This window comes from Lepidochelys kempii, chromosome 4 (genome assembly GCF_965140265.1).
Source record: "Lepidochelys kempii isolate rLepKem1 chromosome 4, rLepKem1.hap2, whole genome shotgun sequence".
NCBI classification, from domain to species: Eukaryota; Metazoa; Chordata; order Testudines; family Cheloniidae; genus Lepidochelys; species Lepidochelys kempii.
In genome coordinates, this window is record NC_133259.1 from 54011102 (window position 1) to 54038513 (window position 27412).

The 27412-nt window shown below is 41.7% G+C and overlaps 1 protein-coding gene across 3 annotated transcripts in view; it reads left to right on the forward strand.

Moving 5' to 3' along the window:
• Window positions 1-27412, forward strand: part of SMAD1 (SMAD family member 1) — a 75627-nt gene that overhangs the window by 34496 nt on the left and 13719 nt on the right. For all 3 annotated transcript variants that reach the window (XM_073341274.1, XM_073341273.1, XM_073341275.1), the window contains 4 exons: window positions 63-148; window positions 2215-2827; window positions 23818-24075; window positions 26647-26763. In XM_073341274.1, coding sequence (XP_073197375.1) covers window positions 2428-2827; window positions 23818-24075; window positions 26647-26763 — 775 coding nt within the window. In that variant the 5' untranslated portion in view covers window positions 63-148; window positions 2215-2427. The remainder of the gene's footprint in view (window positions 1-62; window positions 149-2214; window positions 2828-23817; window positions 24076-26646; window positions 26764-27412) is intronic.

Genomic DNA, 27412 nt, shown 5'->3' on the forward strand with positions numbered 1-27412 from the left:
AACAGACATGGATTAGTTATAAACGGTGTTGACATTTATTTTTCCATTTTTTTGTATTTCAGATAACTTCAAGAGCAACATTGTTATCTGATAACATTTTCATGACAAAATACTTTACGGTGTTTCATTTTAATTGAAAGTACTCCAGGTATGTTGGTTGATATGGCAAAGCCACTGAATAAACTGGTGACAAATCCTCATTCTGGCAGAGTCCAGAAAATAAATGTAAAAATATATCTTGTAACACATCGCTTCTGTCACTTTAAAGATATCTCTTGTTAGATAATACAAATTAATGTTGAAGACTCGGTGTATGATTCTGTTCCAAACTGCATGTGATTACATCTTGTTGCTTTTAATTTTTTTTTTTTCTGGATCACAACAGTTTACCCTAGTTATCTAAAATTGTCTTTTCATCATAACTTTTCTGCTGAACTTCATGATTTAAAATAAGAACCTGAAACTGTCCTGTGGCCCCTGGGAGGGGGTCCATATGAAGTCATGATGGCTACTTCCTATAGCCTGCGTGTGTGGCTTGAATTTTTTTTTTTTAATGTGACATGGGTATTGACAAAGAGATCCTTGGTTTTAAATCTTTTGTTAAGTTTTTAGTCAGTTTTTTAAACGAAAAATAACTTATTGAGATGAACAAGCTGACCTAATTTATTTCAGGTCACAGTATTCACAAACTCTAGTTGCAATGGTTTTCAAACTGGTCCCTGTATTGCTGGTGGTCTGCAGAATGCTGGATGGTCATGTGCTACTGACTCTCCTTGTTATCAGCTGCTAAACTGAAGACCGCTAAAAATACTTTTTCCACCTAACCATTTGCTATAAATTCCATAGGGCTGTTAAATTTGTGAATGGAAGGCAGGCTGGGTTGATTTAAATCATTTTAATCATGATGTAAATCAGCAAGAAGGAAACCTTGATTTAAATAATGTATTGTAGTTGTGTTTTGCATTTTCACTTTTTTTGTTTTATAAAGAAAGGTTGATTCTCATTGGCTGGTAACATTAAAACATTGATTTGCAACTAAACATAGCCTTTACACTAAATTTGGTACTTTTTTGCTAACCAGGAAGAGATACTGTATCTATACACATTTATTTAAGCAGTTATATAGTTTAACAGATTTATTCAGGTTCTTATCGTTTATATTTTTACTATGTTAGAAAATGGTGAATGATTAATTTACTAGATTAATTTTTTACTTGTGATTTGATTTGCAACAAGCTGTTTGGGTGGAAATAGGAATTCTTTTAAAATGCACTAAAATGCAACATTTTTTATTTTTTGTATTCAGTAAAATCACTTTAAATATGCTGGATACACAAAAGGGGGCAAAAGCTAATCAAAACGTTTTTTTATTTAAAACTGATTTTAATAAACGGAGGAGATATTATCTGGAGGTAGTGAATTGAACTGATTGTTTCTGGTTACTATGTCCTTCAAGATTTTTTAGAACTAGTAAATCTCATCAGTGCACACCAGGTTGTTTTTTTTTTTCCTTCGACATAAGAAGAAGAAAAACTTTCCTGCTTTCTCCAACTCCCATGTGATTTTCTTAATTTTTGAATGAAGTAGTCATTGAACTGAACTAGTTGAATAAACTAAAATGAAGAAAATAATCTTTTGGACCTGCAAAACAGGTGGCTGCTGCTATTATTAATAATAATGATTTTTAAGCTGGTTTAGAACTTCAACAAACTCTGGGTCCTAGTGCTTATCCAGTGACTCCTACTGGTTCAGTGATTTGACTTTCTAAAAAACGTCAGCAGCACACATGTACAGTGCAGTATCAAATTTAATGTAACTGATAATCATAGTGAGTTTAGGCCTTAACACAAGTTGTCATAATTTCAGATTTAATTTTATTTAGATTTATTTTAAAAAGGGAAACGTGTGCAATTGTAAATGGTAAGAGAAGTGGTCTGTGAAACTCACTCCTTGTCAAGATGTGGTTCACGCTGAAGTATTTGAGAACCCCTCTTCCAGCATCATGTGCACAAATCGATGGATCTATGTTCTGTAATAATTTGGATGCTGCCAGTTTAGTCAGATTCTGAAGGCTGTCAGCACTTAGATATGTGGGGTTTTTTGTTTGTTTTATCATTCCACTTTCACATCTAGACATGTTTATTTGTTGTCACTTACTAAAAACAAATTGTTTCTCTTCTCTTCCCCTCCTTCCCCCTCTTCCCCTCCCTCTAGGTGCTGGACTTCAGTTTGGAACACAAAGATCACTTCTGTCGAGCTGGAATGTTAGTTTCAGTTTCTCAAGACTTCAGAATCAGAAAGCCAAAGGGAACAGTATAAATTAGGCAAACCTTTGGTGTCCATTTACATACAGGATCTGCTGTGTCCATTTTTTAGGGGGCAATCTTTTCTGTTTCTTCAGTATCCAGTGTGACTGAGTTGATCACCATGAATGTGACAAGCTTATTCTCCTTCACAAGCCCAGCAGTTAAGAGGCTGCTGGGATGGAAGCAGGGAGATGAAGAAGAAAAATGGGCAGAGAAAGCTGTTGATGCATTAGTCAAAAAATTAAAGAAGAAAAAAGGTGCTATGGAGGAACTGGAAAAAGCATTAAGCTGTCCAGGTCAGCCCAGCAACTGTGTTACAATTCCTCGTTCCCTGGATGGCAGGCTTCAGGTTTCGCACCGGAAAGGGCTACCACATGTAATTTACTGTAGAGTGTGGCGCTGGCCAGACCTCCAAAGCCATCATGAACTGAAACCACTGGAATGCTGTGAGTTTCCCTTTGGTTCAAAACAGAAGGAGGTTTGCATCAATCCCTACCACTACAAACGAGTGGAGAGTCCTGGTAAGTTCCCTCTCTCAAACCTTATCTAGACAGTAACATACAAGTCTAGTAATTAAAGTGATCAGATGGCTGGTATCCTCTTAAACTTAAGCAAATATGAATGTCACATCTCAGACTCCTCATAATTTCAAAGAGAAGTGATGATACAGTAGCTTGCTCTTTCACATGCTGGGGACTAAAATGTGTGTAAATGTGTTCTATGGCTATAGGGAAGGGTGGTCTGAATACAGGACCAGGAGTCAGGAGGTCTGGCTTCTCCTAGCTTGGCCACTGAGTGTAATATTAGGTAAGTCATTCACCCTCTCCATACAAGTTTTATACAGACTTGCAGATTAATGAATCATAAAGTGCTCTGAAAGTCAAAATTATAGTCAGGTAACTCTTTTTTGTAAATATGGTTGGATGTGCAGACTTGTAATTCTCACAAAAAAATTAAAATATAGGCAACCATTTGGCCAAGTCAGAATTTTCATTCTCAAAGAGATCCTTTCATCTTTATATCCTTGAGGTTTAGAAGTGGGATAACCAATTAGGAGGATGGTATGTGGCTATTACTATGTGATTCCACAAAATAATCATATTTATCAGTGGAATAGCACTTTAGGGCAGCAAAGTGTCTTTTTGTACAGTGTAGTGCTGTGGGAAGATGTGGCATATACGTGTACAAACTTCACAGCAGTGATTTGGACCTTCCGGATCAGAGTTGAATTCTAGGTACTGGCACAGACTTTACTATAGTTCTGTAGTTGCATTTCTGTATTCTTTCTAGAAGGGTTCACAATTTGGTTTATAATGCTTTAGTGACCAATAGTCTGTTACTTTCTAAATACACATACAGAATTTTAAAATCCATTTCATGTACTTTACAGATGTTGGTTTTTTCCCTCGTTTTTCCACTCTTAAAATGTAAAATCCTTGTTTGGCACCACCTCCTTCTCTTCTTGCCTTCTTGAGGCACTAATCCTGCGAACACTTCTTATGCACAGGCTTTATTTGCTTGTGTGAGTAGTTCAATTCAGTTCACTGGAAATATTCACATGAATTCAGTTATGCATATACTTCATTATTTGGGGCTTGTCTACACAGGAGGCTTTAGTCACCACCGGTGTAGCTGTACAGATGTAGTTGCACCAGTGACAATCCCTAGTGTGGCTGCCATGCACTAGTTCATCATGGCTTATATTTGTGCAGTGCATCTATACTAGGGATTTGTAACGGAGCAATTATACTTGCATAGCTACATAGATAGCTAAAAACTACACTGTAGACAAGGCCTTATAGTTCACGGTTTTTTGCAGCTCTGTTTTGTAATGTGCAATGCATATTTATGGTGCTATATAATATTTCCTTTCATCTTTTAAGTATTAATTTGGAAACAATCCAAACAGCTAAACTAATACCACAACATGCACATTTTATGCAGCAGAAGCTTAAAGGAATGTCCTCTTAACAGTTTTCTGTTCTTTAGATGTGAGACATTAAAATGAGCACTTGTCTCTATGTCCTTTATGCATAGACAGCTGGATCAGGTGTATCCCAATGTGCTGAAGGCTTGGATTCCTTTAAAAACAAAAAAAAACAAACCTTAAGTCATTGAGCAACAATAAGACATTTGCTATTAGAACATGCTACTCAATGTTATGCTAACTCTCTTCTTGATTTAATCTTGGCAGCAGCTTACTGGTTTGGTGTTTGAGAATGTTCTCATCTTGTTGCACGGTATTTAAAAAAAAAAAACTACAAAAACTTCATGATGCTGCAGCAAGATAGGCAAATACATTGGATGGCTTACTGTATATTTTAACATCTAAAATATGTCATCATGCTTGTATCTGGTAGCTCGCAAACCATCCATTTACTTATCTTCCTGGATTTAGTGTCATTGTCACTTTTATTCAGTTTTGTTGTTTTAAATAGTGTCTTAAGGAAATAAAGCTAATATTACACATTCTGACTCCTGGATACTCATTTAAAGAAAAGCTATCCAGGTACAATTAAATATTTGAATGCAAAGATTTTAGTTGAGCAGTTAAAAGGAGAAAGAAAGGAAAAAGCCCCATTTTACTTTTCTAGAGTTCTCATCCTGAGGAAAAACTACACTCTTAGTGAATCCCCTGGTAGGCTCCAGTTTTTTAGGACATTTTCACAGCTAAAGGGAGGACAGAATATATCCAAATACTGAGGAGGCCTTGGAAATGTTCAAAAGTTCACAGAAGTCTAGTGCAGTCCTCTCAATCAAAATATTCTGGAAATAACTGCTGAACAGAGTGTAGTTTTGACTTGAACTTGTGCTTAAATGTTTTGCTGAGTCGGGGCTTTAGGGCCTGATCTAAAGGCCACCGAAGTCAACTAGGGCAGTGGTTCTCAAACAAGGGTATACGTACCCCTGGGGGTACATCAATGCATCTAGATATTTTTGCCTAGTTTTACAACACGCTACATAAAAAGCACTAGCCAAGTCAGTACAAACTAAAATTTCATACAGACAATGACTTGTTTATACTGCTCTGTATACTATACACTGAAATGTAAGTACAATATTTATATTCCAGTCTATTTATTTTATAATTGATATGGTAAAAATAAGAAAGTTAAGCAATTTTTCAGTAATAGTTTGCTGACACACTTGTATTTTAAATGTCTGGTTTTTGTAAGCAGTTAGTTTTTAAGTGAGGTGATACTTGCATGTACACAAGACAAATCAGACTCCTGAAAAGTGTATAGTACTCTGGAAAGGTTGAGAGCCACTGAATTAGCATATGTCTACGTAGCAATTACACACCCGTGGCAGGCCTGGGTCAGCTGACTTTGGTTTGCGGGGCTTGGGCTGAAGTCTGAGCCCAAACATCTACCCTTCAATTTTACAGACCTACAGCCCGAGCCCCGCAAGCCCGAGTCAGCTGACCTGGGCCAGCTGCGGCTGTTTAATCATTGTGTAGATATATCCTTAGTCTTTGGTGGAATTTGGATCAGGCCCTTCTTTTCCCTGAGCTTCAGTTTCCCATCTGTAAAATGGGCAGATGTCCCTTCCACTCTTCCCCAGTTATAAAAGGAAATAAAATTATGATGGAGACAAGGAAACTAAGCGTTTTATTATCATTGTCGTCAGTAGTAGTCATATTACAGTAGCACCGAGGACTCCTACTTATGGACCAAGACCCCTTTGAGCTCAGCTCTGTACCAACACAGTAGAACAAAAATACAGTCCTTGCCCCAAAGAGCTTACAATCCAAGTAAAAGACAAGAGACAACAGATGGATACAGAGAGATGGGAGAGTACAATGAAACAACGAGACAATGTTGTCTAAACATTCAAGACGGCCATGGGGTGGGGGAAGGTGTAAAACACACTAGCTGAGTGAGCAATGTAATGGTGATAAATGGTATGTTAGTTCCACTGTTTTTGGGGGTGGAGTACTTAGGAGGGGATCAGTTAAATGGAAAGCCAAGGGAAGTGGGAGTGAGGGGAGCAGTGCAGGGGAGGAGAGGGTAAGGACAGACAGGAATGGAGTTAAGCAGAGGTGAAGAGAATGGGAGTGGGAGAACTGGCAGTTTATAATTAAAATAGAGCACTGTTCTGAGACCTGTGCAATGTCTAGACATGCTAGTATAAAAACTCTAGCACTGGGGTGTCAGGAGGCAGAGGGACAGATTTCATGTTTTATTACAGTTGGTGGGCTGGGATATAAACTCAGGACTTTGCACTCTCCTCAATCCACAGTCGATGTCCCACTAATGTTTGTGGGATGTTTGCACAGAGATCTAAGGGAGAATGCAGCTTTTCTGTATCAATTGAAGTTGTATTTTATTCAGTATCTTATTGGCACATTCAGTACCCTCAGTGGTTTGGTTGTTTTTTGTCTGATCCTTTGTTTCCTTTCCTCTTTCTATTTCTGTCCTCTTCTGTCTGTAAGGTTTCCTCAGTTGTTCCCTCTTCATTTTCTTCCCTGTAGCTATCTTCAGTTCCTACTCCTTTAAAGTTTTCACTCTCATTTTCCCTGTTTCATCTGCTAAAATTCTCAGGAATTAATATGATGAAATGTAAGCTGGACCAAAATTTCACTACCTCTTTTGAGCTGATCTGGCCCAGGGGTCATATGTTTTGCTACCCTTCCTCTAAAATGACTGTGGAGGCTTTTACTCATATGGACAAGATGCAAAGTGGGTATATATGTTTTGTTACATTTTCCATTTCGCTATTCTGTTTGGGGTTTTTTGAAAAGCTGGTTCATAATAAAAAAAAAAATCTACCCTTGATATTCTAAAATCACACAGCACTCTACACTGGGGAATGAAGGCCACGCTTTTTTTTTTTCTTTTTGGACACGTCTGCTTTTTAAAACTTGTGGTGCTAAAGTGATACTCATCTCTTGTACACAAGATGAACGCAGAGATTTTAGAAAATCTCAATAGTAATTCCAGATCTAATTTTTTTACTTTTTAAAATTAAATCACATTCAAATTTTATTTATTAGCAATACACAGGAGGCTGAAAACATACATTAGCTGTAATGAGATGCTGGGGGAAGGGCAGGAGAGGAGGCTCCTGGGAATTTCAAGCCTGGAGAATCTAGACTTTGTTGAAAGCATGCTGCTTCATAAACTGCTGAATACATATGGTGGTATATAGAAGAAAATGCTGAGGGAAGCTTTGTCATCTGGCAAACAGATATAGTCGGAAAGAAGTACCTTCTACAAGCATGTTGGAATAGCTCAACTGTTTTATGCAGAGTCATTTGTATGCTGCACATTTGCTAGTGAAGACAATGGTCTAGTTAATGGCTGTATCAAATCTGACTGGCTGCTTTTGGCAGGGCAAGGCAAAGCTTTTAAAACTTGCACAGAACTTTTAAGAACTTTTTGAAAAAATCTGACTGGCATATTTAGTATGACTCAGTCTGTTTGCCTCTTTTAACTTAATCAAGGAGTGAAATTTAAAGGTGATCCAAAGGCTGTTCTAAATACTGGGATTATGCATGGTTTTTTGTGTGGCAGGAAGGGGAGAGAGAAGGTCATGGGTTTATTTTTTCCTTCCCTTGGAAATATCAGGAATGACATCTAAAGTTTTGCTTGGGGAACTTGTTTGTGGGATCTTGGAGCCTGTTGTCAACTCTCTTGCCTTAACTGAAGGAAGAGGGGTGTAATGAATCTTTAACCAAAGCTTCATTTTTCCCAATTGTTACTTAGTCTTCTGAGTTATATGGGGTTTTAAAACTTTTTGGTTTTTTAAACTGGAAACAGTTGGACCGAAAATCACTTTTACTATCTTGTCTCTTGCATTTTCATTTCACTAGTTTTCTGGTCATTATAGTCATCCAAGCTAGACAGGACCTGAATTTCTAATGTATTTTAAAAACAAGCAGAAAGAATGGTTTAAAAAAACAAACTTTAGGTTGTCTTTATACATCATTCTGAAATTTTTAAAAACTGTAGTCATGTCTCATGGTTATTCTATACCATGAGTATAACTAGAATGTCTAATTACGTGAATGGGAACAGGAATGGAAAGTAAAACAGATAAATGAGTTTGAGAATCCAAGCTAATTAATTTGCTAACAGAAATTTCTAATCCATAATTTTACATTTTAACTTTTTTCTGATATTTACTCATGTGAAGTAGGGTGGTAATTTACAATACATGGTTTTCCTTTTTGGCAATCCCTTGCACATCAGGCTTTCTCCAAACCTGAGGTGACCATCAAATTCTAAGGACTGTTGAGAATTTAGCATGCAGTCAGGCTAGGAAAAAACGTATTGTCCAGTAATCCAAGTAAACTCAGTTCCTGCTCTGAATGATGTGGTAGTTGGTGGCGGTGATATTTTATTGCAGTAGTTTGCAAAAGCCGTAGATGCCCTGTTGAATTAGGCACTGTTGATGCACACATAGTGAAAGGGTGGTATAAAATATAATTACTCGCAATTAGTTGCACAAATTGCTGATCTGAACTTCAAAAATCCTATAGGCATTGACTGGCTCACTGTTGCATCCAATCTGAGGCTGAAAATAACTGGTCTGCTCCTGCTCCAGTTTCCTTGTAATTACCAATAACAAGTGGACGGAGTTGTGCAGCCAGTTGTGGCCTATGCCTTACGCTGAGGAGAGCTGATATGACTAGTCGTGCACGTACTGTGCCCAAATTGCCATATGAAGCACAGCTGCCATTCAGTGGCATTTACTGGGAGACTGAAGTAAGAGGCCAGTTTTTATTTTCAGTCTGAAGACTGATGTTCCAGTCAGTTAGCACGCCTGGGATTCAAAGTGCAGGTCAGTTGAGAGTAGGAAGTAACACACTAAATGTATAGGAGGCTTCTTGCTGCCTAAGCAGCAGAGGTCTGACTCTGAGAAACAGTAGCCATGTCATGCTGTCTTCATCCCCAGCATGGACTCCTCTCATGCCCTCAGCATGGTTTTTCAGATTTGGCTTGATCACTTCCTTGAGTAACTTGCTGTCTAAATCGAGCCTGTATAATCAGACACAGATGCGGGGTGTGTTGTTTTAGAGTGAAAAAGTATATTTTTCTGATCACAAAGGCAACCCTGCGATTCACCAGAGGAGAAAACCCTTAAGTGATAACAGTCTTGGCCAAGCTACTTTGAGATCCATGCTGTCCTAAGATAAATCCCCTTTAAAATGTGTCCCTAGCTTGCATTTCGTATCATGTTTCATTAAAAACTTGTTTATGTATGTGTTAAAAAGAATGAAAGAAACTTGTGTTGTGCCTCTGAAATTTGTACCCAAACTGGATTACGTTTTTTTCCCCATCCACCTTATGGGGATTTGAAATGTTTTCTTTCTGGTCCTTTGGACCAGTATTTAGAAAACTTTACTGGTCCTGAAACTGTTTCTGGCCCTTTAAATATCATTCCATTCTTACCTATCATCTTGCTTTTTTCACAGCACTTCAATTCTGATACAGTTTTAGCCAAACTTAAATTAGATCACTAAAATTAGTGCTTTATCATTTGAACCTTGGGTTCCATACTTGATAGGCAGTTTTTGTTAGTGTGGTTTTTCTAGTGGTTCTCAAGGTAACAGCTGCTAAATCGTTTCAGAATTGAATTTGGGACTAAGACAGGAGTTATAATAATTGGCAAACTTATTCTTAAACACTACTATCTTGTGACCTATCTGGCTAGTGTAAGGATTCCAGGACTGATCAGTAACTCCCTCCTCCATCCAACACCTGGGAGAACTCTGATCAGCGCTCAGTTCTCTGGTCTGTTTCCGGCCAGATGGGAAAGCTTTGATCAGGAAGACTAGAGGGAGCAGAGTGGAACAGCTGTGTGCAATACTCCCATACTGCCAGCACTTTTTGAGGGGAACATTAGACAGTAATAGAATTAGAGGAGGGGGAGGAAAGCAATGGGGAGAGACTATAAAAGAACAAGGGCAAAGGAGAAGCTGTTGCTGCTCCAGTCTTGAGAATGGAGAGGAAAAAAAATGAAGTGTCCTTTTCAAAGACAGCGAAGATAAATTGAGTGGAAATCATCCAAGAGGAGACAAGAAAATGGAGACTGGATGAATTAGAGGTGGAAGAAGAAAGGGATGGGAAGGGGGGTTGGAGACAGGGAGTTAGTCACTCGCTGACTTAAACAAGGAAAGGAAAAAACTGTCTGAATTGTGTAAGTGAAATTCTTGTTTCTAGACTGTTTTTCTATTAGGCATCCTATAGCTCTGCAAGTTCAGGGATGGGAGACTGCAGAGTGTCACTGGTGAGAGGATTTGTCATATTGCTTCATAATGTTACTGTTGGGCGTAGCTTTAAAAATAGCATGCTACAACAGGTGTGTACAATTCTAGGATGTTTCCCCAAAATAGCAGACAACTGTCAGTTTGTTTGGCAAGTGATATTGAACTTTCTTCATCTAATTTTTGCCAATTTCAGTGCACCACTAAAATGCACCACTGAAAACAATTGGAAGGGAGCACAATTTGGGGGAATATTTTTGCCCTTTTCCAATGTGAACCGGAGAAGGGGATCCCATTATTGATGGATTTGTCAATGAGACTAAATCCTTTTAAAAATTAACCAAATTCCTGTCAAATGTCACTCCAGACTTGAAGTTGCAAATCTTTTCTCCTATATGGCAACATGGTAGTGCTGCTTACAAGTGTAATGAGAAGTTTGATCACTTCAAATGTCCTCAAGTTAAAATGCACTGTCAAACTATTAGCTATCCTCTGCAGAACTGTCAATTACTTTTGCCATAAACTAGTAAGTGTTGCTTTAATTGTAGGCATGTAATTAGTGCTGAATTCTGGAGGCACTTGGAACAAATGTCAATTTCATGAATCAGTGGGCATCCAAGTAAAGCTTCTAATGTTAGCTGAGCATTATAATGCAGGAAACTTACTAATATTACTTGCCAAATGTGTTATGCCAGATGTCTGATTTTAAAATTACAGTAAATGAAGCAACAAATGTTTTAAAATAAAGTCTTCAGTAGCAAATATGCAAAATACAAATCAAGCTGTGAGGTCTACTGAAATTGAGAAATAAAGTTAAGAAAACCACACTCTCAGCTGTCTCTTGAATGAATAGCCTGGAATGTTTGCCTGTCTGATCATAGTCACCCAAAACAGACTGCTGGATGGCTATTATTGAGCCTTTCCATTTACAGTTACTGTAACTTAAGTCCTATTGAAGCAAACAGCTAAAATCTTGGCACTTCTGCTTCTGAGAAACAGTAAAGCAAAGTTTCACCACCACATGGCATAGAAAAACCTTGTTTGAACCAAGTGGTGGTAGAACAGCATAATGTAGCTAGGTCCTCTGAGACCAGCTTTGGACATAACAATATTAGTTATTGTTAAGAGCAACTTAATCCACGGTGTAGAAATGTAAGTGTCTTTGTATTTGGGAACATGTCCTGTGGTTAAAGACTACTTATGCTTGCCAAGGAGAGTCTTGTTCTCTTGCACTATCTGAAACATAAGTGCATCAGAACTTTCTTTCCACTCAGTGTTTAACCTTTGCAAGGAGAAGAGGGTTCCTGGCAAAGGTTCCAACCAGTACACTCACATCAACTGTTTAACACTACAGTTGCCAAAGAGAGTCAAGCAAATTCAACTTGAGTCCTCAACTTAAAATGCACTAAACCCGTCTCTATTTAAACTGGGGGGCTGCTAGCCAGTATATCACAGCTGATTTCAACTGCTGAGGAATCAAATAGGAGGGAGATGGGGGGGGGGGTTAATCTAAGACCTAAACCCTTTTAGAGTTTTATAGGCTAAAACTGTTACCATATGGATTTCCTTCTCATTCCAAATCATTCTTTTGCCACTTCATCCATATAAGATTTTCCATCTTGAATTCTGAACGCAAGCCCCACATTTCTGTTTTCCCTTATCTATTGGTATTTCTCTTTGTTTGGAACAAAACCTACAGTTTAATTTTTAATTGAACCTTTCAAATATAACAGCAAGTGACTGTGGGTAAATGCTCTTGAAAGCGTGTATGTATGTTTTTATATATATATAAAAAATATGGTACTACCCAGAGACCCTGATTTGGGATGGGGGCCCCAATGTGGCAGGAATTGCACAAATGCTCCTTTGTAGTATGCGTCTGTCAAATCCTGGTACAGTCAATCTTAATAGTTACTCCTGGGGAAATTCTGTGCCACTGTGAGTGTGCATAATTAATGAGCTGTGCATATTTTTAATTTCTTGAGCAGAAAAAGCTTCTGTTGAAGAAAAGGCACTGCAATTCTACCTCTTGCCCACCAGAGGACACTGTGGCAATAGAACAAAGCAGCCACTCCCAGCCAGCTAGGGAAGAGAGAGCCTGCAGAGCTGCCTTCACAGCACCTTTAGGGCCAGGTCAGGAGACAGGGGCTATGGGGAGACGGACAGTGTGGGGCTGCTGGCTGGTCAGACAGGCTTATAAGGGCTAGTGGGCAAGGACAGAATGGGAGTGGAGACACAGAGCCACGTAGAGATGGGGGAGTGGCCGAGTGGGGGCACAGAGACACATGGACAGGGAGAGGTGCAGGGCCACATGGGGATGGGGGGGAGTGTGTGTCTGAGTAGGGATGGAGAAACATATGTGCCTGACTGAATGGGAGAGGCTGGGGTCAGCCAGGGTCTGCATGGGGGAAGCTCCCTTACAGTCCCTCCCCACCCCCCAAAAAACCTGTTCCATACTTTTCCCATCCATACCCAACAACCTTCCAAGTTCACACCCAGGCTCCTTCCCAGCAATTATTTCCCTCTCCCTCAGCTCCTCCATTACCTGACTTCCCCCCAGCCTTTGCACTGTTTCTGGGGGATGAGTGAAATATGGTTCTCTGTTGTAGTTTAAATGAATTATTACTCAGAGCTCTGTATTAACATGCCTGGTAAGGAATCTTTGTCTAAAAATATTTACTGAATCTTTTTTATTTGTCTGTATTGTTACAGACATACTTGCTGACAGGTATTTTGAAATAAATTACCCAAAACAATTGAAACGGGTGTGATTATATTGTGTTGTTTTGACAAAAGTATACAGATTTTGCAGAATTTGAAAGTGTAGTGCGCAGAATTTAATTTTTTGGCACAGAATTCCACCCGGAGTCAATAGTGAAAATGCAACAGCAGTTCATCTTATTCATAATTTTTATGGAAAAATTAGAATTTGCATATGTACCCGGATTTCAAGAAGTAGTTTAACATCCTGCAGGATGGATGATGGAAGTATCTCTCCTTCCTCTTCCACTTCTCCCTTTCTCCCGTCTCCTCCACTCAGTTCTTCCTGGCTTCTGAGATTCTGTCTCAAACAGAAGAGAAGTTTACTAAACTTTAGTTTCTAGCAGGTGGAGATAAATACAAAACTACGGGTGGCAAGGGAACTAAACCCTTTAATCTGTGCTCATGTAGGATGATGGCGAAACCAAATGAGGGAGAAAACATGCCCTAACTTGAAAATGTTACAAGTCCTTCAATTGGATTAATTTTTACACTTCTAAACATGAAGATTTTAAAAGGAGAATTCAGATTTTTTGCTTACTCCACCCATTTTGTTCTGCTTTGTGTTTCAGAAATAAAGTTGAAACTGATTAGAATTGCATACATATATCACTCTCCTCTGGGTGTTAGTAGCATGCGCTGCTTCCAGATTATTCCACTGCTATTGGTTGGACAACAGAATCAAGTAATGGGGAGACTTAACATACAGAAAAACAGAGCACAAAGAATAGGGACTGATAGGTTTCCCCTAAACTACTTCCACAAAGATTACCATTACTAATGAAGTAAAAAATACTACTGTAATTAGAAATTTCATCTGGCCATTTATGGCATCTTGTTTGTTAGATTTTGTGTGTTGGTGCTGTAGGCTCTTTGATGAAATGGCCCTGTCGCTGTACTTTGTACAGCACCAAGCTCACGCTTGCAACTGAATGTGGTCATAACACTTATTTACTATGAATACCGTCTCTGTAAATCTATATGTAAATATCAGTGTCTGACTCCAGATGCAAATTTACCATTTACGAATAAGATGTTTTTCTAGCTGCAGCTCTGCAAACTTTAACTGAAATCTGAAAGTCAAGTCAGTCCCCCTTCTAACTCCTTTTTTTATGCATTGAGTGGTAATAATTTGGCCTGTAGAACCTTTATTTTATGCCCTTAATTAGACATGTACAATCCCCAGACTCCAGAAACTGTCCGCAGTCTTCAGTGGGGTTGCGTAGATTAACTAAGGACCAAATTTTAGACCTGGAGTTAAAAAAAAAAAAAATCTGGTGTTTGAGAAGGTATAGAATCTAGCTTTTGTTTTGTTGCTTTGTTGAGCTATTGCTCTAATTGATAGTTAAAACCCTTACTTTAATGAAGCAGATAGATGTGACTCTCAGATCTGTTGAATTTAGATGGTACCTTTTTTTAGTCATTTTTCTGAAAAGCACTTAATGAATACATATTTCCCTCATTAAATAGTGATATTTGTATTAAAAAGAGACAAGTTAAAATTGTCTCAGGTAAAATTAATATTATTGCTTCTCACCGTATCTGTTCTTCACTGAGAAAGGAAAAGGGAGACATTTCTTCCACAAGCTATCACCTAGAGCAGTGTCCTTCAGGATTCTCCACAGCAAAGATGTGCCCTACTTGATTATTTTATAGCAACATTTGTGCTGGCTTAACACTGAATAACACTCTCTCACATGCTTTCTCCCCTTCAATTACTTCTTTCGGGGGGCTAGCCGCTGCTACAGAGATCAACCTCCTCTTCTGCTGCACTGAGCCTCGGTAATTTGTTGTTCCGTATGGTTCAGGTCTTCAGCGTGACCAGAAGCTCACAGACTTAAACTGGGGAGTAAGAATAGTTTGTGTTCACAGTAACATTTTGAACTGTTACCCATTCCTCCATACTTCTGAACAATCTCTGGCCATGTCTTCCCTGCACAGTTAACTTGAGTGCAGATAACTGGAGTTAACTCCTCTCTTGAGTTGGCAGCTCTCACTGTGAAATAACACTCCAACTGTATAGTGTGTGTTAGGAGCTGCTAGGTTGTGCTAACTCAAGCTGTAGCCTGATGGGCCAGCCAACTCCCATTAAAAGCACCACTTGACTTAAGGGATTTTGGGGTGAAGGGTATGGGGCGGGGGGACTGGAATTAGGGATAACACTGAGTTATAACTCTAACTTTGCAGTTAGATGGGCCTGCTTTGCTTTTGTCTACCCTTTAGACTGAATTTTTAAAACATTCTGAAGAAATAATTGGCCTTTATGTTGTTGTAATGGAGCCTTTGGTAGACAGGCGGCCTAGTGGCTAGATCATTGGTTGGAGGGGGAGCTGGATGCTCCCCAGAGCCCTGTATAGTTTGATCCCTAAACTGGGGTTGATGGGTCTGCCTCTCTGCCAGGGTGGCTTTCAAGACCTGTTTCCCTGGGTAACTTCTTATTTAAGTCTCTTTAATCTGGGGAAGGGCCCTTCTAGTTCAATTACCCCACAGTTTGGGGCTTAGCTGCAGGCTCCCCTTGGCAGGGGAAGGCTTGCCAAACAGAGAGCTCCAGCCTCTTCGCCAGTCAGCCCCTAACTGAACCAGGCTCCCTTCTTTTCTTCCCCCTTCAGGCCTGGCATTGGCTGCAGGTATAGAGGGGCAGGGCTAGCTGAGCCCACAGGTTTTCTTTAACCCTTGCTGTGCCGGGCGGCACATACTCTGCTCCTTCACACATCCCTTCCCCCTTAGGACACCATTTGGGCTCTGCCTCCCCTCCCTCAACTACTCCTCACTATCCTATGAGAAGAAGTTGGTATTCAGATGGGCTCTTCCAGCTTGGTGCTGAATGCAGAAGGAGAAGGGCTGGAGGGAGAGGTACCAGCTCATAATTTGGGGGTTTGTATCCTTCATGGCATGTGACCAGCGGAGAGGGATATGGTCAGTGACTAGTCTGAAGGGTGCACCCCGAAGGTAATAAGAGTGAATCCACAGCCCACTTTACTGCTAAGACTTCTTTCTCAATTAGAGAGTGGGGCTCCTCCTTCGGGACCAACTTCCGGCTAATGTATAAGATGCGGATAAAACAGCCCCATGGCTCCTGTAACAAAACTCCTTGGTGAAGTTGGGGCTATAAAAGACTGGTTCTCAACAAAGCTGGGCTTTCAGGGTTTGAAAAGTCTCTTCACAGAACTCTGGTCCACTGGATCCTTTTTGGGGCTCTCATTCTTGAGTAGATCAGAAAGAGGGGCTGTGGTGGATGAGAACCCTGGAATAAAGCGGTGGTAGTATCGGGTCAGACCTAGAAACTGGCGTACTTGCTTCTTCTAGGAAAGTGGGGAGTATATCTGGAGGGCCTGGACCTTGCTAATCAAGGGTCAGTTTGTGCCCTTTCCCAAGGTGTACCCGAGATAAGTGGTCTCATCCTTACCGAGGTGACATTTAGTGGGGCTTGCTGTCAGGCTGGCCTCGAGAGACTGTCTACCAGTAGTGACTATAGATCACCACATCATCTAGGTATGCAGCTGCATACCGGCTATGGGGGCGAAGGACTGGGTCCATGAGTTGCTGAAATGTGCCTGGGACCCCGTGCAATCTCAAGGGCATGGTCTGGAATTGAAAGAGCCGGAAGGGGATGGAGAAAGCTGTCTTTTCCCTGGACTCAGGTGTGAGGGGGATCTGCCAATATTCCTGTAAGTCCAGAGTGGCTCGTCCATGTGGCATCAGGTATGTGTAGAATTTTGATACTGCGTTGACCTTGCAGAAGTCGATGCAAAATTGAGTGGTCCCATTGGATTTAGGTACCAGTACCACAGGGCTTCTCCAGTCACTGAAAGACTCTTCGATCACCCCCAGCGCTAGCATCGAGTGGAATTCCTGTTTCACGATCGCCCTTAACTTCTTGGGCTGGGACCGAGGGTTTTCCCTGACCTTAGCTCCCGGTTCCATCTGAACCTGATGAGTTATCAGGTGAGTCCGCCCTGGTCAAGTAGAGAACACGGAAGAGAAGGCAGTGATCAGTTGTTATGCCTGGTCTCTCTGCTCAGGGGTAAGGTTGTCCCCAATCTTGACCACACTTGACATTGAGACTTCTGCAGCCCAAGGGCCTAGTTCAGGCTCTGGTGGGTAGGGAGTTTATTAATAAGCTTTCTTGGGCTTTCCACGTTTTAAAAGTTCACATGGTAGATTTGTTGTACCTTATGCTTGTCAGGTTGTCTGATTTCTTAGTTCACCTGTCCCACGTATCGGATCACCTCATAGAGCTCCCTGCCAGCAGGCTAGGAGCTTCGACTCCAAGCTGGGCAATAACAACAGTACCCAATCAACAGGCTGAAACTCCCGGAGGCATGCTAGTTTATTGTACGCAGCTTCCTGGGTGTCTTGGGCATGTAAGGGCAGGTCTACACTACAGCCAGGATTGACACTCTGAGATCGCTCCAGCGAGTCTAATAAAGACCTGCCAGATCGACTGCAGATCAGTCTGCAGTCGACCCCTGTGATCTACCCTGCAAAAACAGTGGCTACAGAGCTTATGAGTATTTTTGCTTGAGTCAGGGTGTCCTGGCAGATCTTGACAGACCAAGAAACAAATTTTATGTCTCATACGACGGAACAACGCTGCCATTTACTAAAAATCAAGAAGAGTAAGTAAGTCAACAGGAGATTTTTCTCTCGTCGACCCCTGCAGTAACTCGACCTAAGGTACGTCAACTCCAGCTACATTATTCATGTAATGTAGACATAACCTAAGAGGTTCTCTCTGGCAAATGAACCTAAAGCCTCAAGTTTCTCTCACAGGCTTAAGACATACCAAACTATGTTGTTGGCTCAAGATGGCTGCTTTTCCCACATTTCCCGAACTAGGTCTAAAATTCCTTGGGGATGCTTTCCATAGAAAAGCTTGAATAGCAAGAAGCCAGTGGAAGACTGGGGAACTTCTCGGACCGTGAATAGAAGAGGAGGGTGTAGTTGGTCCCAATGTCAGACATCCACCAGGACAAATCTTTGGGACATTGTTTTTAGGGTTCTGTGACAGCACTCCACCAGGCCGTCTGTTTCTGGGTGGTATATGGATGTTTGTAGAGTCTTGATTTTTAGTAAATGGCAGCGTTGTTCCGTCGTTTGAGACATAAAATTTGTTTCTTGCATTCATGGAGCGTAATGGCACAGCTTCCAGGTACCGGGTTGCATAGTTTACTACAACAAGAATAAACCGGTGTCCAGAGGGCTGACTATGTTGACTCCAGTTCAGTCAAAAGGCACACTTATGAGTGGGAGGGAGATGAGTGATGCTTTCTCAGCTGGCTGAGGTGTAGTAAGCTGGCACTCTGGGCAGGAGACACAGAAATCCACCATGTTTCTGTAGACCCCTGCCAAAAGAACCGGGCCAGAACCTGGGTTAGCATCTTTTCCCTTCCCAGGTGCCCAGCAGCAGATATGGCATGGGTGAGTCGCATAACCTCCTTCAGCTAAGGGCAGGGCACCGAGAGCTGATGTCAAACCTCTTTGGTCTGCTGATCTTTCTCTAAGCAGCGTAGACAGTTACCCTGAATCTCAAAGTGGGGAAACTGTCCTGCTTGATGGGGCTTAACGGTTTCCCCATTTATTGCTACCACCTGGGCATATGCTTGGCTCAGTGTGTCGTCAGCCCGTTGCCTTTCCACAAAGTCAGAGAGGTGCGTCAGAATCTCAGACTTGGGTAGTGGGGACAGTTCCTTAGCTGGCTGGGAGTGGGGCTAGTCTGGTTTAGGGGTATAAAATGTTGACTGTTAACTGGTAAGCATTAGTCTTACTGGTTAACCCGCCTTAACTATTAGCCTCCAGGCCGGCCTGCCCTGCCCTGCACCAGCTGACCCTTTAATTGGTTAACCGCTTAAACAAAATTTTTTTATTGTTTAAATGGTTAACTGTTTAAATGGTATTTACATCCCTAGTCTGGCTAGGTTGGTACTGAAGACTGAGATATCCCCTCACCAGGGTCTGCAGCCTCCTCCGTGCCCACAAGGGTTGCGGCTTCAGGCCAGCCTGTGGTCAGAGGAAGGGCGTTCTGTCCATCAGAAGTGGGTCTTATCAGCTCTGTTAACAACTCCCCAGAATAGCTCCGATCTCTGCCTAGAATCAGTGGGTAGGTGAGTGTCGGGGCCAGACCGACCATCATGGACTTCTCCTGTCTCCCCACTGTCAATGTTACTTCCGTGTGGGGGGCCCTCCTGTCCCCATGAACACACTGTAGCATGATGGTGCCCTGAGTTAGTAACCACCGTGCTTCGGTACAAGGGTCTGGGCACACCCCGAATCCACCAGCCCCACTACTTCTCTCCCATTTACCCGCACCGGGATGGTCAGTTTAGTTGGGTTGCCTTGACGTGCTTGGGTCTGTGGGGTCCAGATCTTCTGAAAGCTGCATTCCATATAAGGACAATCTCTGGACCAATGCCCAGAACAGCCATATGTGAAATACTGATCTGGATCTTGGGTGGTGCGAGTGGCTCCCTGTCTGGGTATCTGGGTGGTCTCTTCCCAATGGGCCTCCCTGAGTTCTGGACCACCTTCTGAACCTCCAGGGGGCCAGTGGTTCCTTGACTTTGGGTGTGAGCAAATGGTTCTGGGGCTCTTGTTTGGGGAACCTCTGGGCATTTTGGTCCTTGGGCCCCCTGGAGCTCTGGAAAGAGGGGGAGCATGTCTATGCCGCTCAAGGGACCGGAGTCCATGGAAGGTTCCATCCTTTGGTAGTATGGGGCTCTTGGTCCCGGCCAGTCCCTGGGGGGATGTCGTCATGGGGGACTTGGCAGCTAGGTAATTCTCAGTGAGCTGGATGGCATCTGTCATAGTCTCCAGATGGTACCGCAACATCCACTCTCTTCCCCCAAGGGGCAGGATCTGGACAAACTGCTCTAACAGGACCAGTTCAACGACCTGCGTTCCCGACTTTGCCTCGGGCTTGAGCCATCTCAAGCATGTGTTCCGCGGCTTCTGGGTGACCAGATGGGGTCAGGTTCCCTGTGGATACTGCTCCCCCTGGAAGCACTGACAGAATGTCCCCTCCGACATGTCTAGGGCATCGAGTATCGCTACCTTAACCCGGGCATGTTCCTTGGCGGCTGCAGGGTCTAAAGCATGCTATGTGGTCTGTGCTACCCTGATTAAGTATGGGACCAGCACTGCAGCCAGTTGGTCTCAGGGCTACTGTGGCTACCCTCTCAAAAGTTTCTAAGAAAGCTTAGGATCATCATCAGGCCCCAACTTGGTAAGCCTGATGGAGGCACGTTAATCAATTCTGCTGGAGCACTGGGTGGCAGTATGGAGGCCACCTGCTGGACCAGCTGCTGCTGCTGCTGGGCTGCCAATTCATGGATTTGCTGCTGCATGGCTGTCTGCTGCAGGAGTTGCTGCTGTTGATGGTGGGTGTTTTGCTCAGCCATCAATTTCAGCATCTGTTCTATCTCCATTCAAGAGCTTTCTTTTTGTTTTGGGTTTTGTTTTGTTTTTAAATTCCCTTCAGCAGGGACTAGGTCATTGCCTGCATTCTCTACCACTTGTGATAGAGCCTTCGGTGGCCAGGTGGCCTACTGGCTAGATTGTTGGTCAGAGGGGTTGGAGGGGGACCCAGACCCTCCCCAGGGCCTGGTGTAGTTTGACCCCTAAACAGGGATTGATGGGTCTGCCTGTCTGCTGGGGTGGCTTTCAAGACCTGTTTCCCTGGGCTACTTCCTATTAAAGTCTCTCTAATATGTGGCAGGGCCCTTCTAGTTCAGTTATCCCACAGTTGGGGCTGAGTTGCAGGCTCCCCTTGGCAGGGCAAGGCTGATTTGTCTCCCGTAGCTGCGAAAACTCCTGCCAGTCAGCCCCCAACTGAGCCTGGCTCCCTTCTTTCCGTGCCCTTCTTGGCCTGGCATTGGCTGCAGATATAGCAGGGTGGGGCTAGCTGAGCCCACAGGTTTTCTTTAACCCGTGTGTGCCAGGCGTCAGTTTCTTTGCTGCTTCACAGTAATGTTTTACATCTTCCAAACTCTTTTACAATTTAGAAAAACGCTTAAATTATGGTGTAATATAATTTTTTTTGCGAGATCTTTTCTCTTCTCCACCCGCCAAAGCCATATTATGTACCTGGGAATGGTTTGGGTGCAAGAGAAGGGGAAGACATGTAGGGAGAAATGTAGAATTTACATCCATACATATTCCCGGTTTTTTTATGAAGGGCTCAGTTCCAACTGGCGATAGTGTGTGCACTCCTTGGGAAAATCTGATACTGCTTTTTTTAATTGCTAAAACCATATTGAAAATATCCTGTTCCTCCAGCTATTTTAAAAAATGCTATAAATCACATGGCTTCCTGTGATGTCATGTATGTCATTGTAGGGGTGGGAAAGGTAGATGATGTACTTTGTTTTTCAGAAATTAGCTTAGAAAAGTTTGACCTTCATCTGCAGGAAATAGAGATACAGGGAAGCAGTGTTTTAATGCCCAGAAAAGTAAGGAAGAATTATAAAGACAGGAAAGGGAAAAATATCTTTAAACATAAGCTCTTATTGTTACCCTTTTCACTTCTTATTTATTAGGCCAACGCATGTTTGCTATGGCAAGTAATACACTATTTGAACTTTATTGAATAAGAAGTGCTCAAAAACCCAAAAGTTTTTCAGAGCAAATCTTAATGAAAAGAGGAATCCTGATATTCAGAGGAATTGGAATTTGACGTGTGCTGTATTGCAACTGGTAAGATTTGAAGTATTGAGTGAATGTTGGGGTAAATCTAAATGACTTTCTCCAGTTAATTATTGAAATAGTTCCTTAGAAGCAAGGAATATGCATGATAGAATGAACATGTTTCTCCTACTCATTTGCCTGGTGATGTATTAGGCCAAAGAGCAAGAACTTCCAGCATGTGGAAGATGAAGATACCTCATTTCATAGCATACATTCATCCTCTAGTGTGACATTCCACTCATAAAATGAACACAGTTAACTATGAAGCAGTCCATTTAAATAATGACACCCTGGCTTAAGGATTGTAAATATAATGAAAACTCTGCTCAAGCTGCTGTCGGTGAAATTGGATGTATATGTAAAATTGGTACTGATTTGACTTGCAGCTTGACCTTAAAGTCCAAGGGTCTGATCCTGCAACCCTTTCTCGAAGTATAAATTCCCCAGGTTGTCAGGACTGCTTGAGTGAGTGAAGATTTGCAGGTTTAGGCTAGCTTCTCTAAATAAAACCTCTCCTGGATATATCAAAGTCAAGAAACACTGCTAACACTCTTGTGGCATCTCCTGCAGTTGAGGTAAACAGCTGAGCTGCTTTCATCACAGAGAGAGAGTTCTAAACACAGGAATGAGAAGGCCTTTGTTCAAAGTGCCACATACATAATTTGCATCTGACGGTTCCTCACATGGCCAAACTGAGTTGAGAGGCAGCAAATAAGCCTCTGGGGTAAGACGCTGTAGTTTCTTTCCTTCCCTCCCACCATTCTTCTCCTTTCTCAGCAGGCTCCAAAAGGGATTTTTTTTTCCAGTTTTCCTTATCCAGGGAGTGAAGTGGGGTGGAACAAAAGGAATCATGTTCCATGTGTCTCCCACTGTTGTGTGTGCCTTCCCCCCACGATTCTCTTCCTTTCACCCCTTCCCAAAATAAAAACCTACAGCTGTGCTTTTAAAAGAGCTGGGTGATAATCTGAGCGGTTCAGCCTCTGCTATAAGGAGTTTGGAGGCAAAGATGCTGGGCTGAAAGAGCTGACTAAGATTATTATACTTTACCACATCTGGTGTCCTGTTCATTTCCTCTGTAAAAAGGAATTAAAAAGAAATTTGTTTCCCTGGAGTGTATGGATCTTGGGAGTGTGATCTAGCAAGTTCTGACCTGTATCTCGCTTGTCCCATAACAACACAGGGTAGGATTTTAGTTTGCCAGATTGCTCTGTTTTAATTGTATTATATAACCCTATCTAAACTAGGCATTTGATGGTAAATTGGCATAGAGGGAGTAACCTTTTTTTAATTAACCCTTAAGCACGTTGCATAGGCTAAAAATAAAATTACAGCTGTTGGAACCAGGATTAGTTCAAGGCCCGTGTAGTATTAACATTGTGTTAAAAAAAAAAATCTGTCCTTATTAGCAGGGTTTTGGGTTACAGACCATTAAACGATTAGCATGGGAACCAAGTGCACTGACATGAACTACATGTCAGCATTAAGTTGTGAAATGCTGTTACATTGCATCTCTGTGATAATTTATTTAATTAAAAAAGAAAAGGTTGTTATAGCTTGTCCCTTTATCCCTTTATTCTTCTACGCTGGCCCTCCATAAAAACAAGCTTATGGCGAGGGATCCAGACAACTAGTGTGATCATTGTGAATTTAAATTATGCAGTAACAGGATACAAGGAAAGGGTTCTTGCCTAGACATATGTTCCTAGAATGTGACTACCTCATTTCTGACACACCTCTATATGGCATAAGGGACTCTGAAGAACTCTCTTCACTTCATCTAAGTATAAATGTCTCTGCATAATGTAACCCTTAGAGATCAGATCTTCAATGTTGTTTTTCTTTTTTTCCCCCTTCTAGTTCTTCCACCAGTGCTGGTTCCAAGACACAGTGAATACAACCCTCAGCACAGTCTCTTGGCTCAATTCCGCAACTTAGGACAAAATGAGCCTCACATGCCACATAATGCCACTTTCCCGGACTCTTTCCAGCAACCCAACAGTCATCCATTCCCCCATTCCCCCAACAGTAGTTATCCCAACTCTCCTGGAAGCAGCAGTAGCACCTATCCACACTCTCCTGCTAGCTCAGACCCAGGAAGTCCTTTCCAGATGCCAGGTAAGTTCACCTTCTGTAAGAGTTAAGGATAGTATAGCTAGATATTGCAAGTATCGTTAAGCAAAAGCATCATCAGCCAGCACTTAAGTGTATTCACTAGCCAGTTGAAGAGATGTTCGGTAACGTGGTGACTAAATCAGGCTGCCTAGCAATAATGTTCAATTTTTAGTCCAGTATTCTTTCTAATGCAGGTAAAATGCTTTGTTTTTGTTTTACAAATCAGCTGCATTTCAAGGGGTGGGGGAAATAGTGTATTATTGGAGCATTGAGTCCTGGTATAGTGTGGGGGCAGAGGGGCGTTATGCACAGCTAATGTTGTGACAAACAAATATTGCTACAGAATGTCCTTGTTCAGGAAAGAGACCTACTCTTAAATTCAGCATTAGGTTATGGTTCTATAAAAGATGTTTCCCAAGGGGATCACACTACCACCACTTGATTAAATTCATTCAAATGGTGATGTAATCCCAAGAAACAAATGCTTCAGCTGCAAAACAGTCTCTCAGCAGAGGCCCTGGAAAGAAACCTTCAGCATGTCTGTCTTAAAGACAGTGGAACAATTGCCTTTTATTTCCGTTTTGGTGGTTGGCTATAAGGTTTTTACAGAAATGTCATCTTTTTGCCTGGTTTGTCCATGACTAAGTATCGTGAAGAAAGCAGCCTCTGAAAGATGTTTTTGATTTAACTTTCTGCTGCTGGGAGAAGAAGCCTGGGCAAATGGCATGCTGCCTTCCTTCCTTTGGGGCTGGAGGAGGGAAGGGGGAGAGAGATTTGCAAAAATATACATGTAATTTCTTGTGTCAAGAGGGTGTTCACTGAAGTTAGCTACTGATAGCTGTCTGTCTTCAAAAATTTCCCTTGGTGGGTAAAGACGACTGAACTGTATGCGCTGCGTGCATGTGTTTTGTAATTTCTTCTGAGAAATCCGTAAATGTTATGGTCGTGTCCCCGTTCTCGCCCCTCCCCCTCCACATTTTATTTAAGAAACTATAGAATAAAAGCTTGAGAGACTGCTGATTATGATTTTAGGCTCTGGGACTCCCTGTCCCAGTGGATACAGATCAGGTCACAGAGGTCCTATGCTTGGTCTGTAATGGGAAAGGTCTCCTACAGTATCCCCATGCCAGATGTTTTATGGTAGGTCATTGGATTTGGTTTCTGAGGAGTCCTATTTTTGCCTGCATTCCTGGCTAGAGGTAAAGCAGAGTCAGCAGCTGCAGTGGAGAAACTGAATTAGAGGGCGTTGTGGTGGAAAAGATGAAAAGGCATCCATCTTGAGGCCCTCTTAGCCCTGACTCAGTGTTCTGAGTCATTGCCTTAAGATAGGTCTCTTGGCAGACACCCATTTTGAGTTAGTAGGGCAGAAGGAGACCCAGTTGTGAAAATATAAAGGGGAGCAGTACTATATCTAGAAATGTGAAAATTTTACGTTTGCTGGCCTTCCCACAGTACTTTCTCATATGCATGACAGTAGCATAACAATTTCAATTACACATCTCTCATAGCTCATTAGAGGCCTAATAAGGAATCAAAATTTTGATCCTCACCCCACAAACTTATTCCATGGTGCATGCCTGCCCACCCTTCATAAAGTGGACTGTTTGTAAGGTCAAGTGGAAAAGGATAGTGACAACTGGAAAAACATAGCTGTAGTATTACTGTAATGCTTTAGTTGAGAGCTTTGTATTGCTAATTTTAACTAGCTTGAGATTTTGAAGACCAGAAAGTTGCATGAAAGAAATGGTGTAGTTATTGGCCTGTTTGCCTTTTGGTTACTTGTCATAATAGTTGATGACTCACTTATTGATGGAGATAACAGTGATACATAGGCTGCCTACTTGTTCTCTTTTTTGGTGTAGAATGGTAGTAATCAAATCTCGTGCACCAAGGCAAAAAGTCTGTGGGGGTCAGGAAGACTTTTTTTTAAGCACTCCTAAGAGCCTAAATCCCTTTAGACCATGATGAGACTTATGCTGTTAAATCATTTTGAGCACTGCAACACTGAGCACAGCAATGCCTAAATACCTTTTAAAAATCTGGGCCTAAATCTCTGTCCTTCAGTTCCCCATTTATAAACTGGTGGTGATATTTCACCGGGATATTGAGGAGAAATTCATTAACACTTGCGGTACGTTCAGATACTACACTGATGGAGGGCCACATTGGAAACAACATCAATGCGATTAGAACCTCTAGACTCCAAATCCTGTGCTCATAGTCTGTTCATGTTCTATATGAATGTAGGGCTGATGGTGCTGAGCATGGAGACATTAATGTATATCCAGTGCCTTGAACTTGTGAAGCACTGTTGACAGAAATGCAGTCAAGCTTTCACTTGTGGATTGATAGTTATAACTAGAATAAAAATTACTACTATTTCATACACAGAAATCCTCTGCTTCCCTGAATCAAGGTCCATGATTGCTTTCTCAGATATTCTGATGAGTGGGTGGAAGTTATGGCTGAGTCAGGCTGAAAGTATTTCCAAGTTAATGCTGAACTGTTTATGTGGATATATATGTACATTTTAAAGAGAGGGAGGAATTGTATCTCTGCCTTCTCTATATTTAGCTGATACTCCCCCTCCTGCTTACCTGCCTCCGGAAGATCAGATGACACAGGATGGCTCACAGCCAATGGACACCAACATGATGGCACCCTCAATTCCCCCAGAAATAAACAGAGGAGGTAAAAGGATTCTATATGCGTTTTTTTTTTTCTGCTTGGTTTCTAAAGTGCAAAGAGTCTCATAATTTTTTTTAAGCTGAATATTGATCTGGATTCATATTATTTAACGGAAATATGTAACTGTAGACAATAAGAAAAACTACAGGGAACGTGGTTTCCTTTTCCCCCACCCCCGCTGGGGGTGAAATTATACACTCTTATGAGCCTCTAGGTCTAAAAAAAGTCTAAGTGACCGTACATGATTAAATTAAGGCATCGCCATGTTTTAAATGTTGACTTCCAGCCGGAAGAATCCAAAAGCATATTACAAACTCTCATCTGTAACAATCACTGAAGTTAAACCATTCTTATGGTAAAGCATAGTAATTATGTGTAATGGCACAAGCACACCTGTTAACAGGCAGTGAAAGGTATCTATTATGATTATAGTGACTATTGAGACAGTGCTTGATGTTGTATGGTTGATATCCAGTTGGTGGGTGGGTGAATTGAGAGCAGGGAATATAGCTGCCCAAACTGAGATTTTGTCAGGACACTGGCACTAACATCTTTGCACTTGTGAAAAGTACTATGGATACTGTAATAAAAATGGTCAGGGTCTCAGTATGCTTTGTCTTCTGAAACACAACACACCCAACCGAAGTGCCTC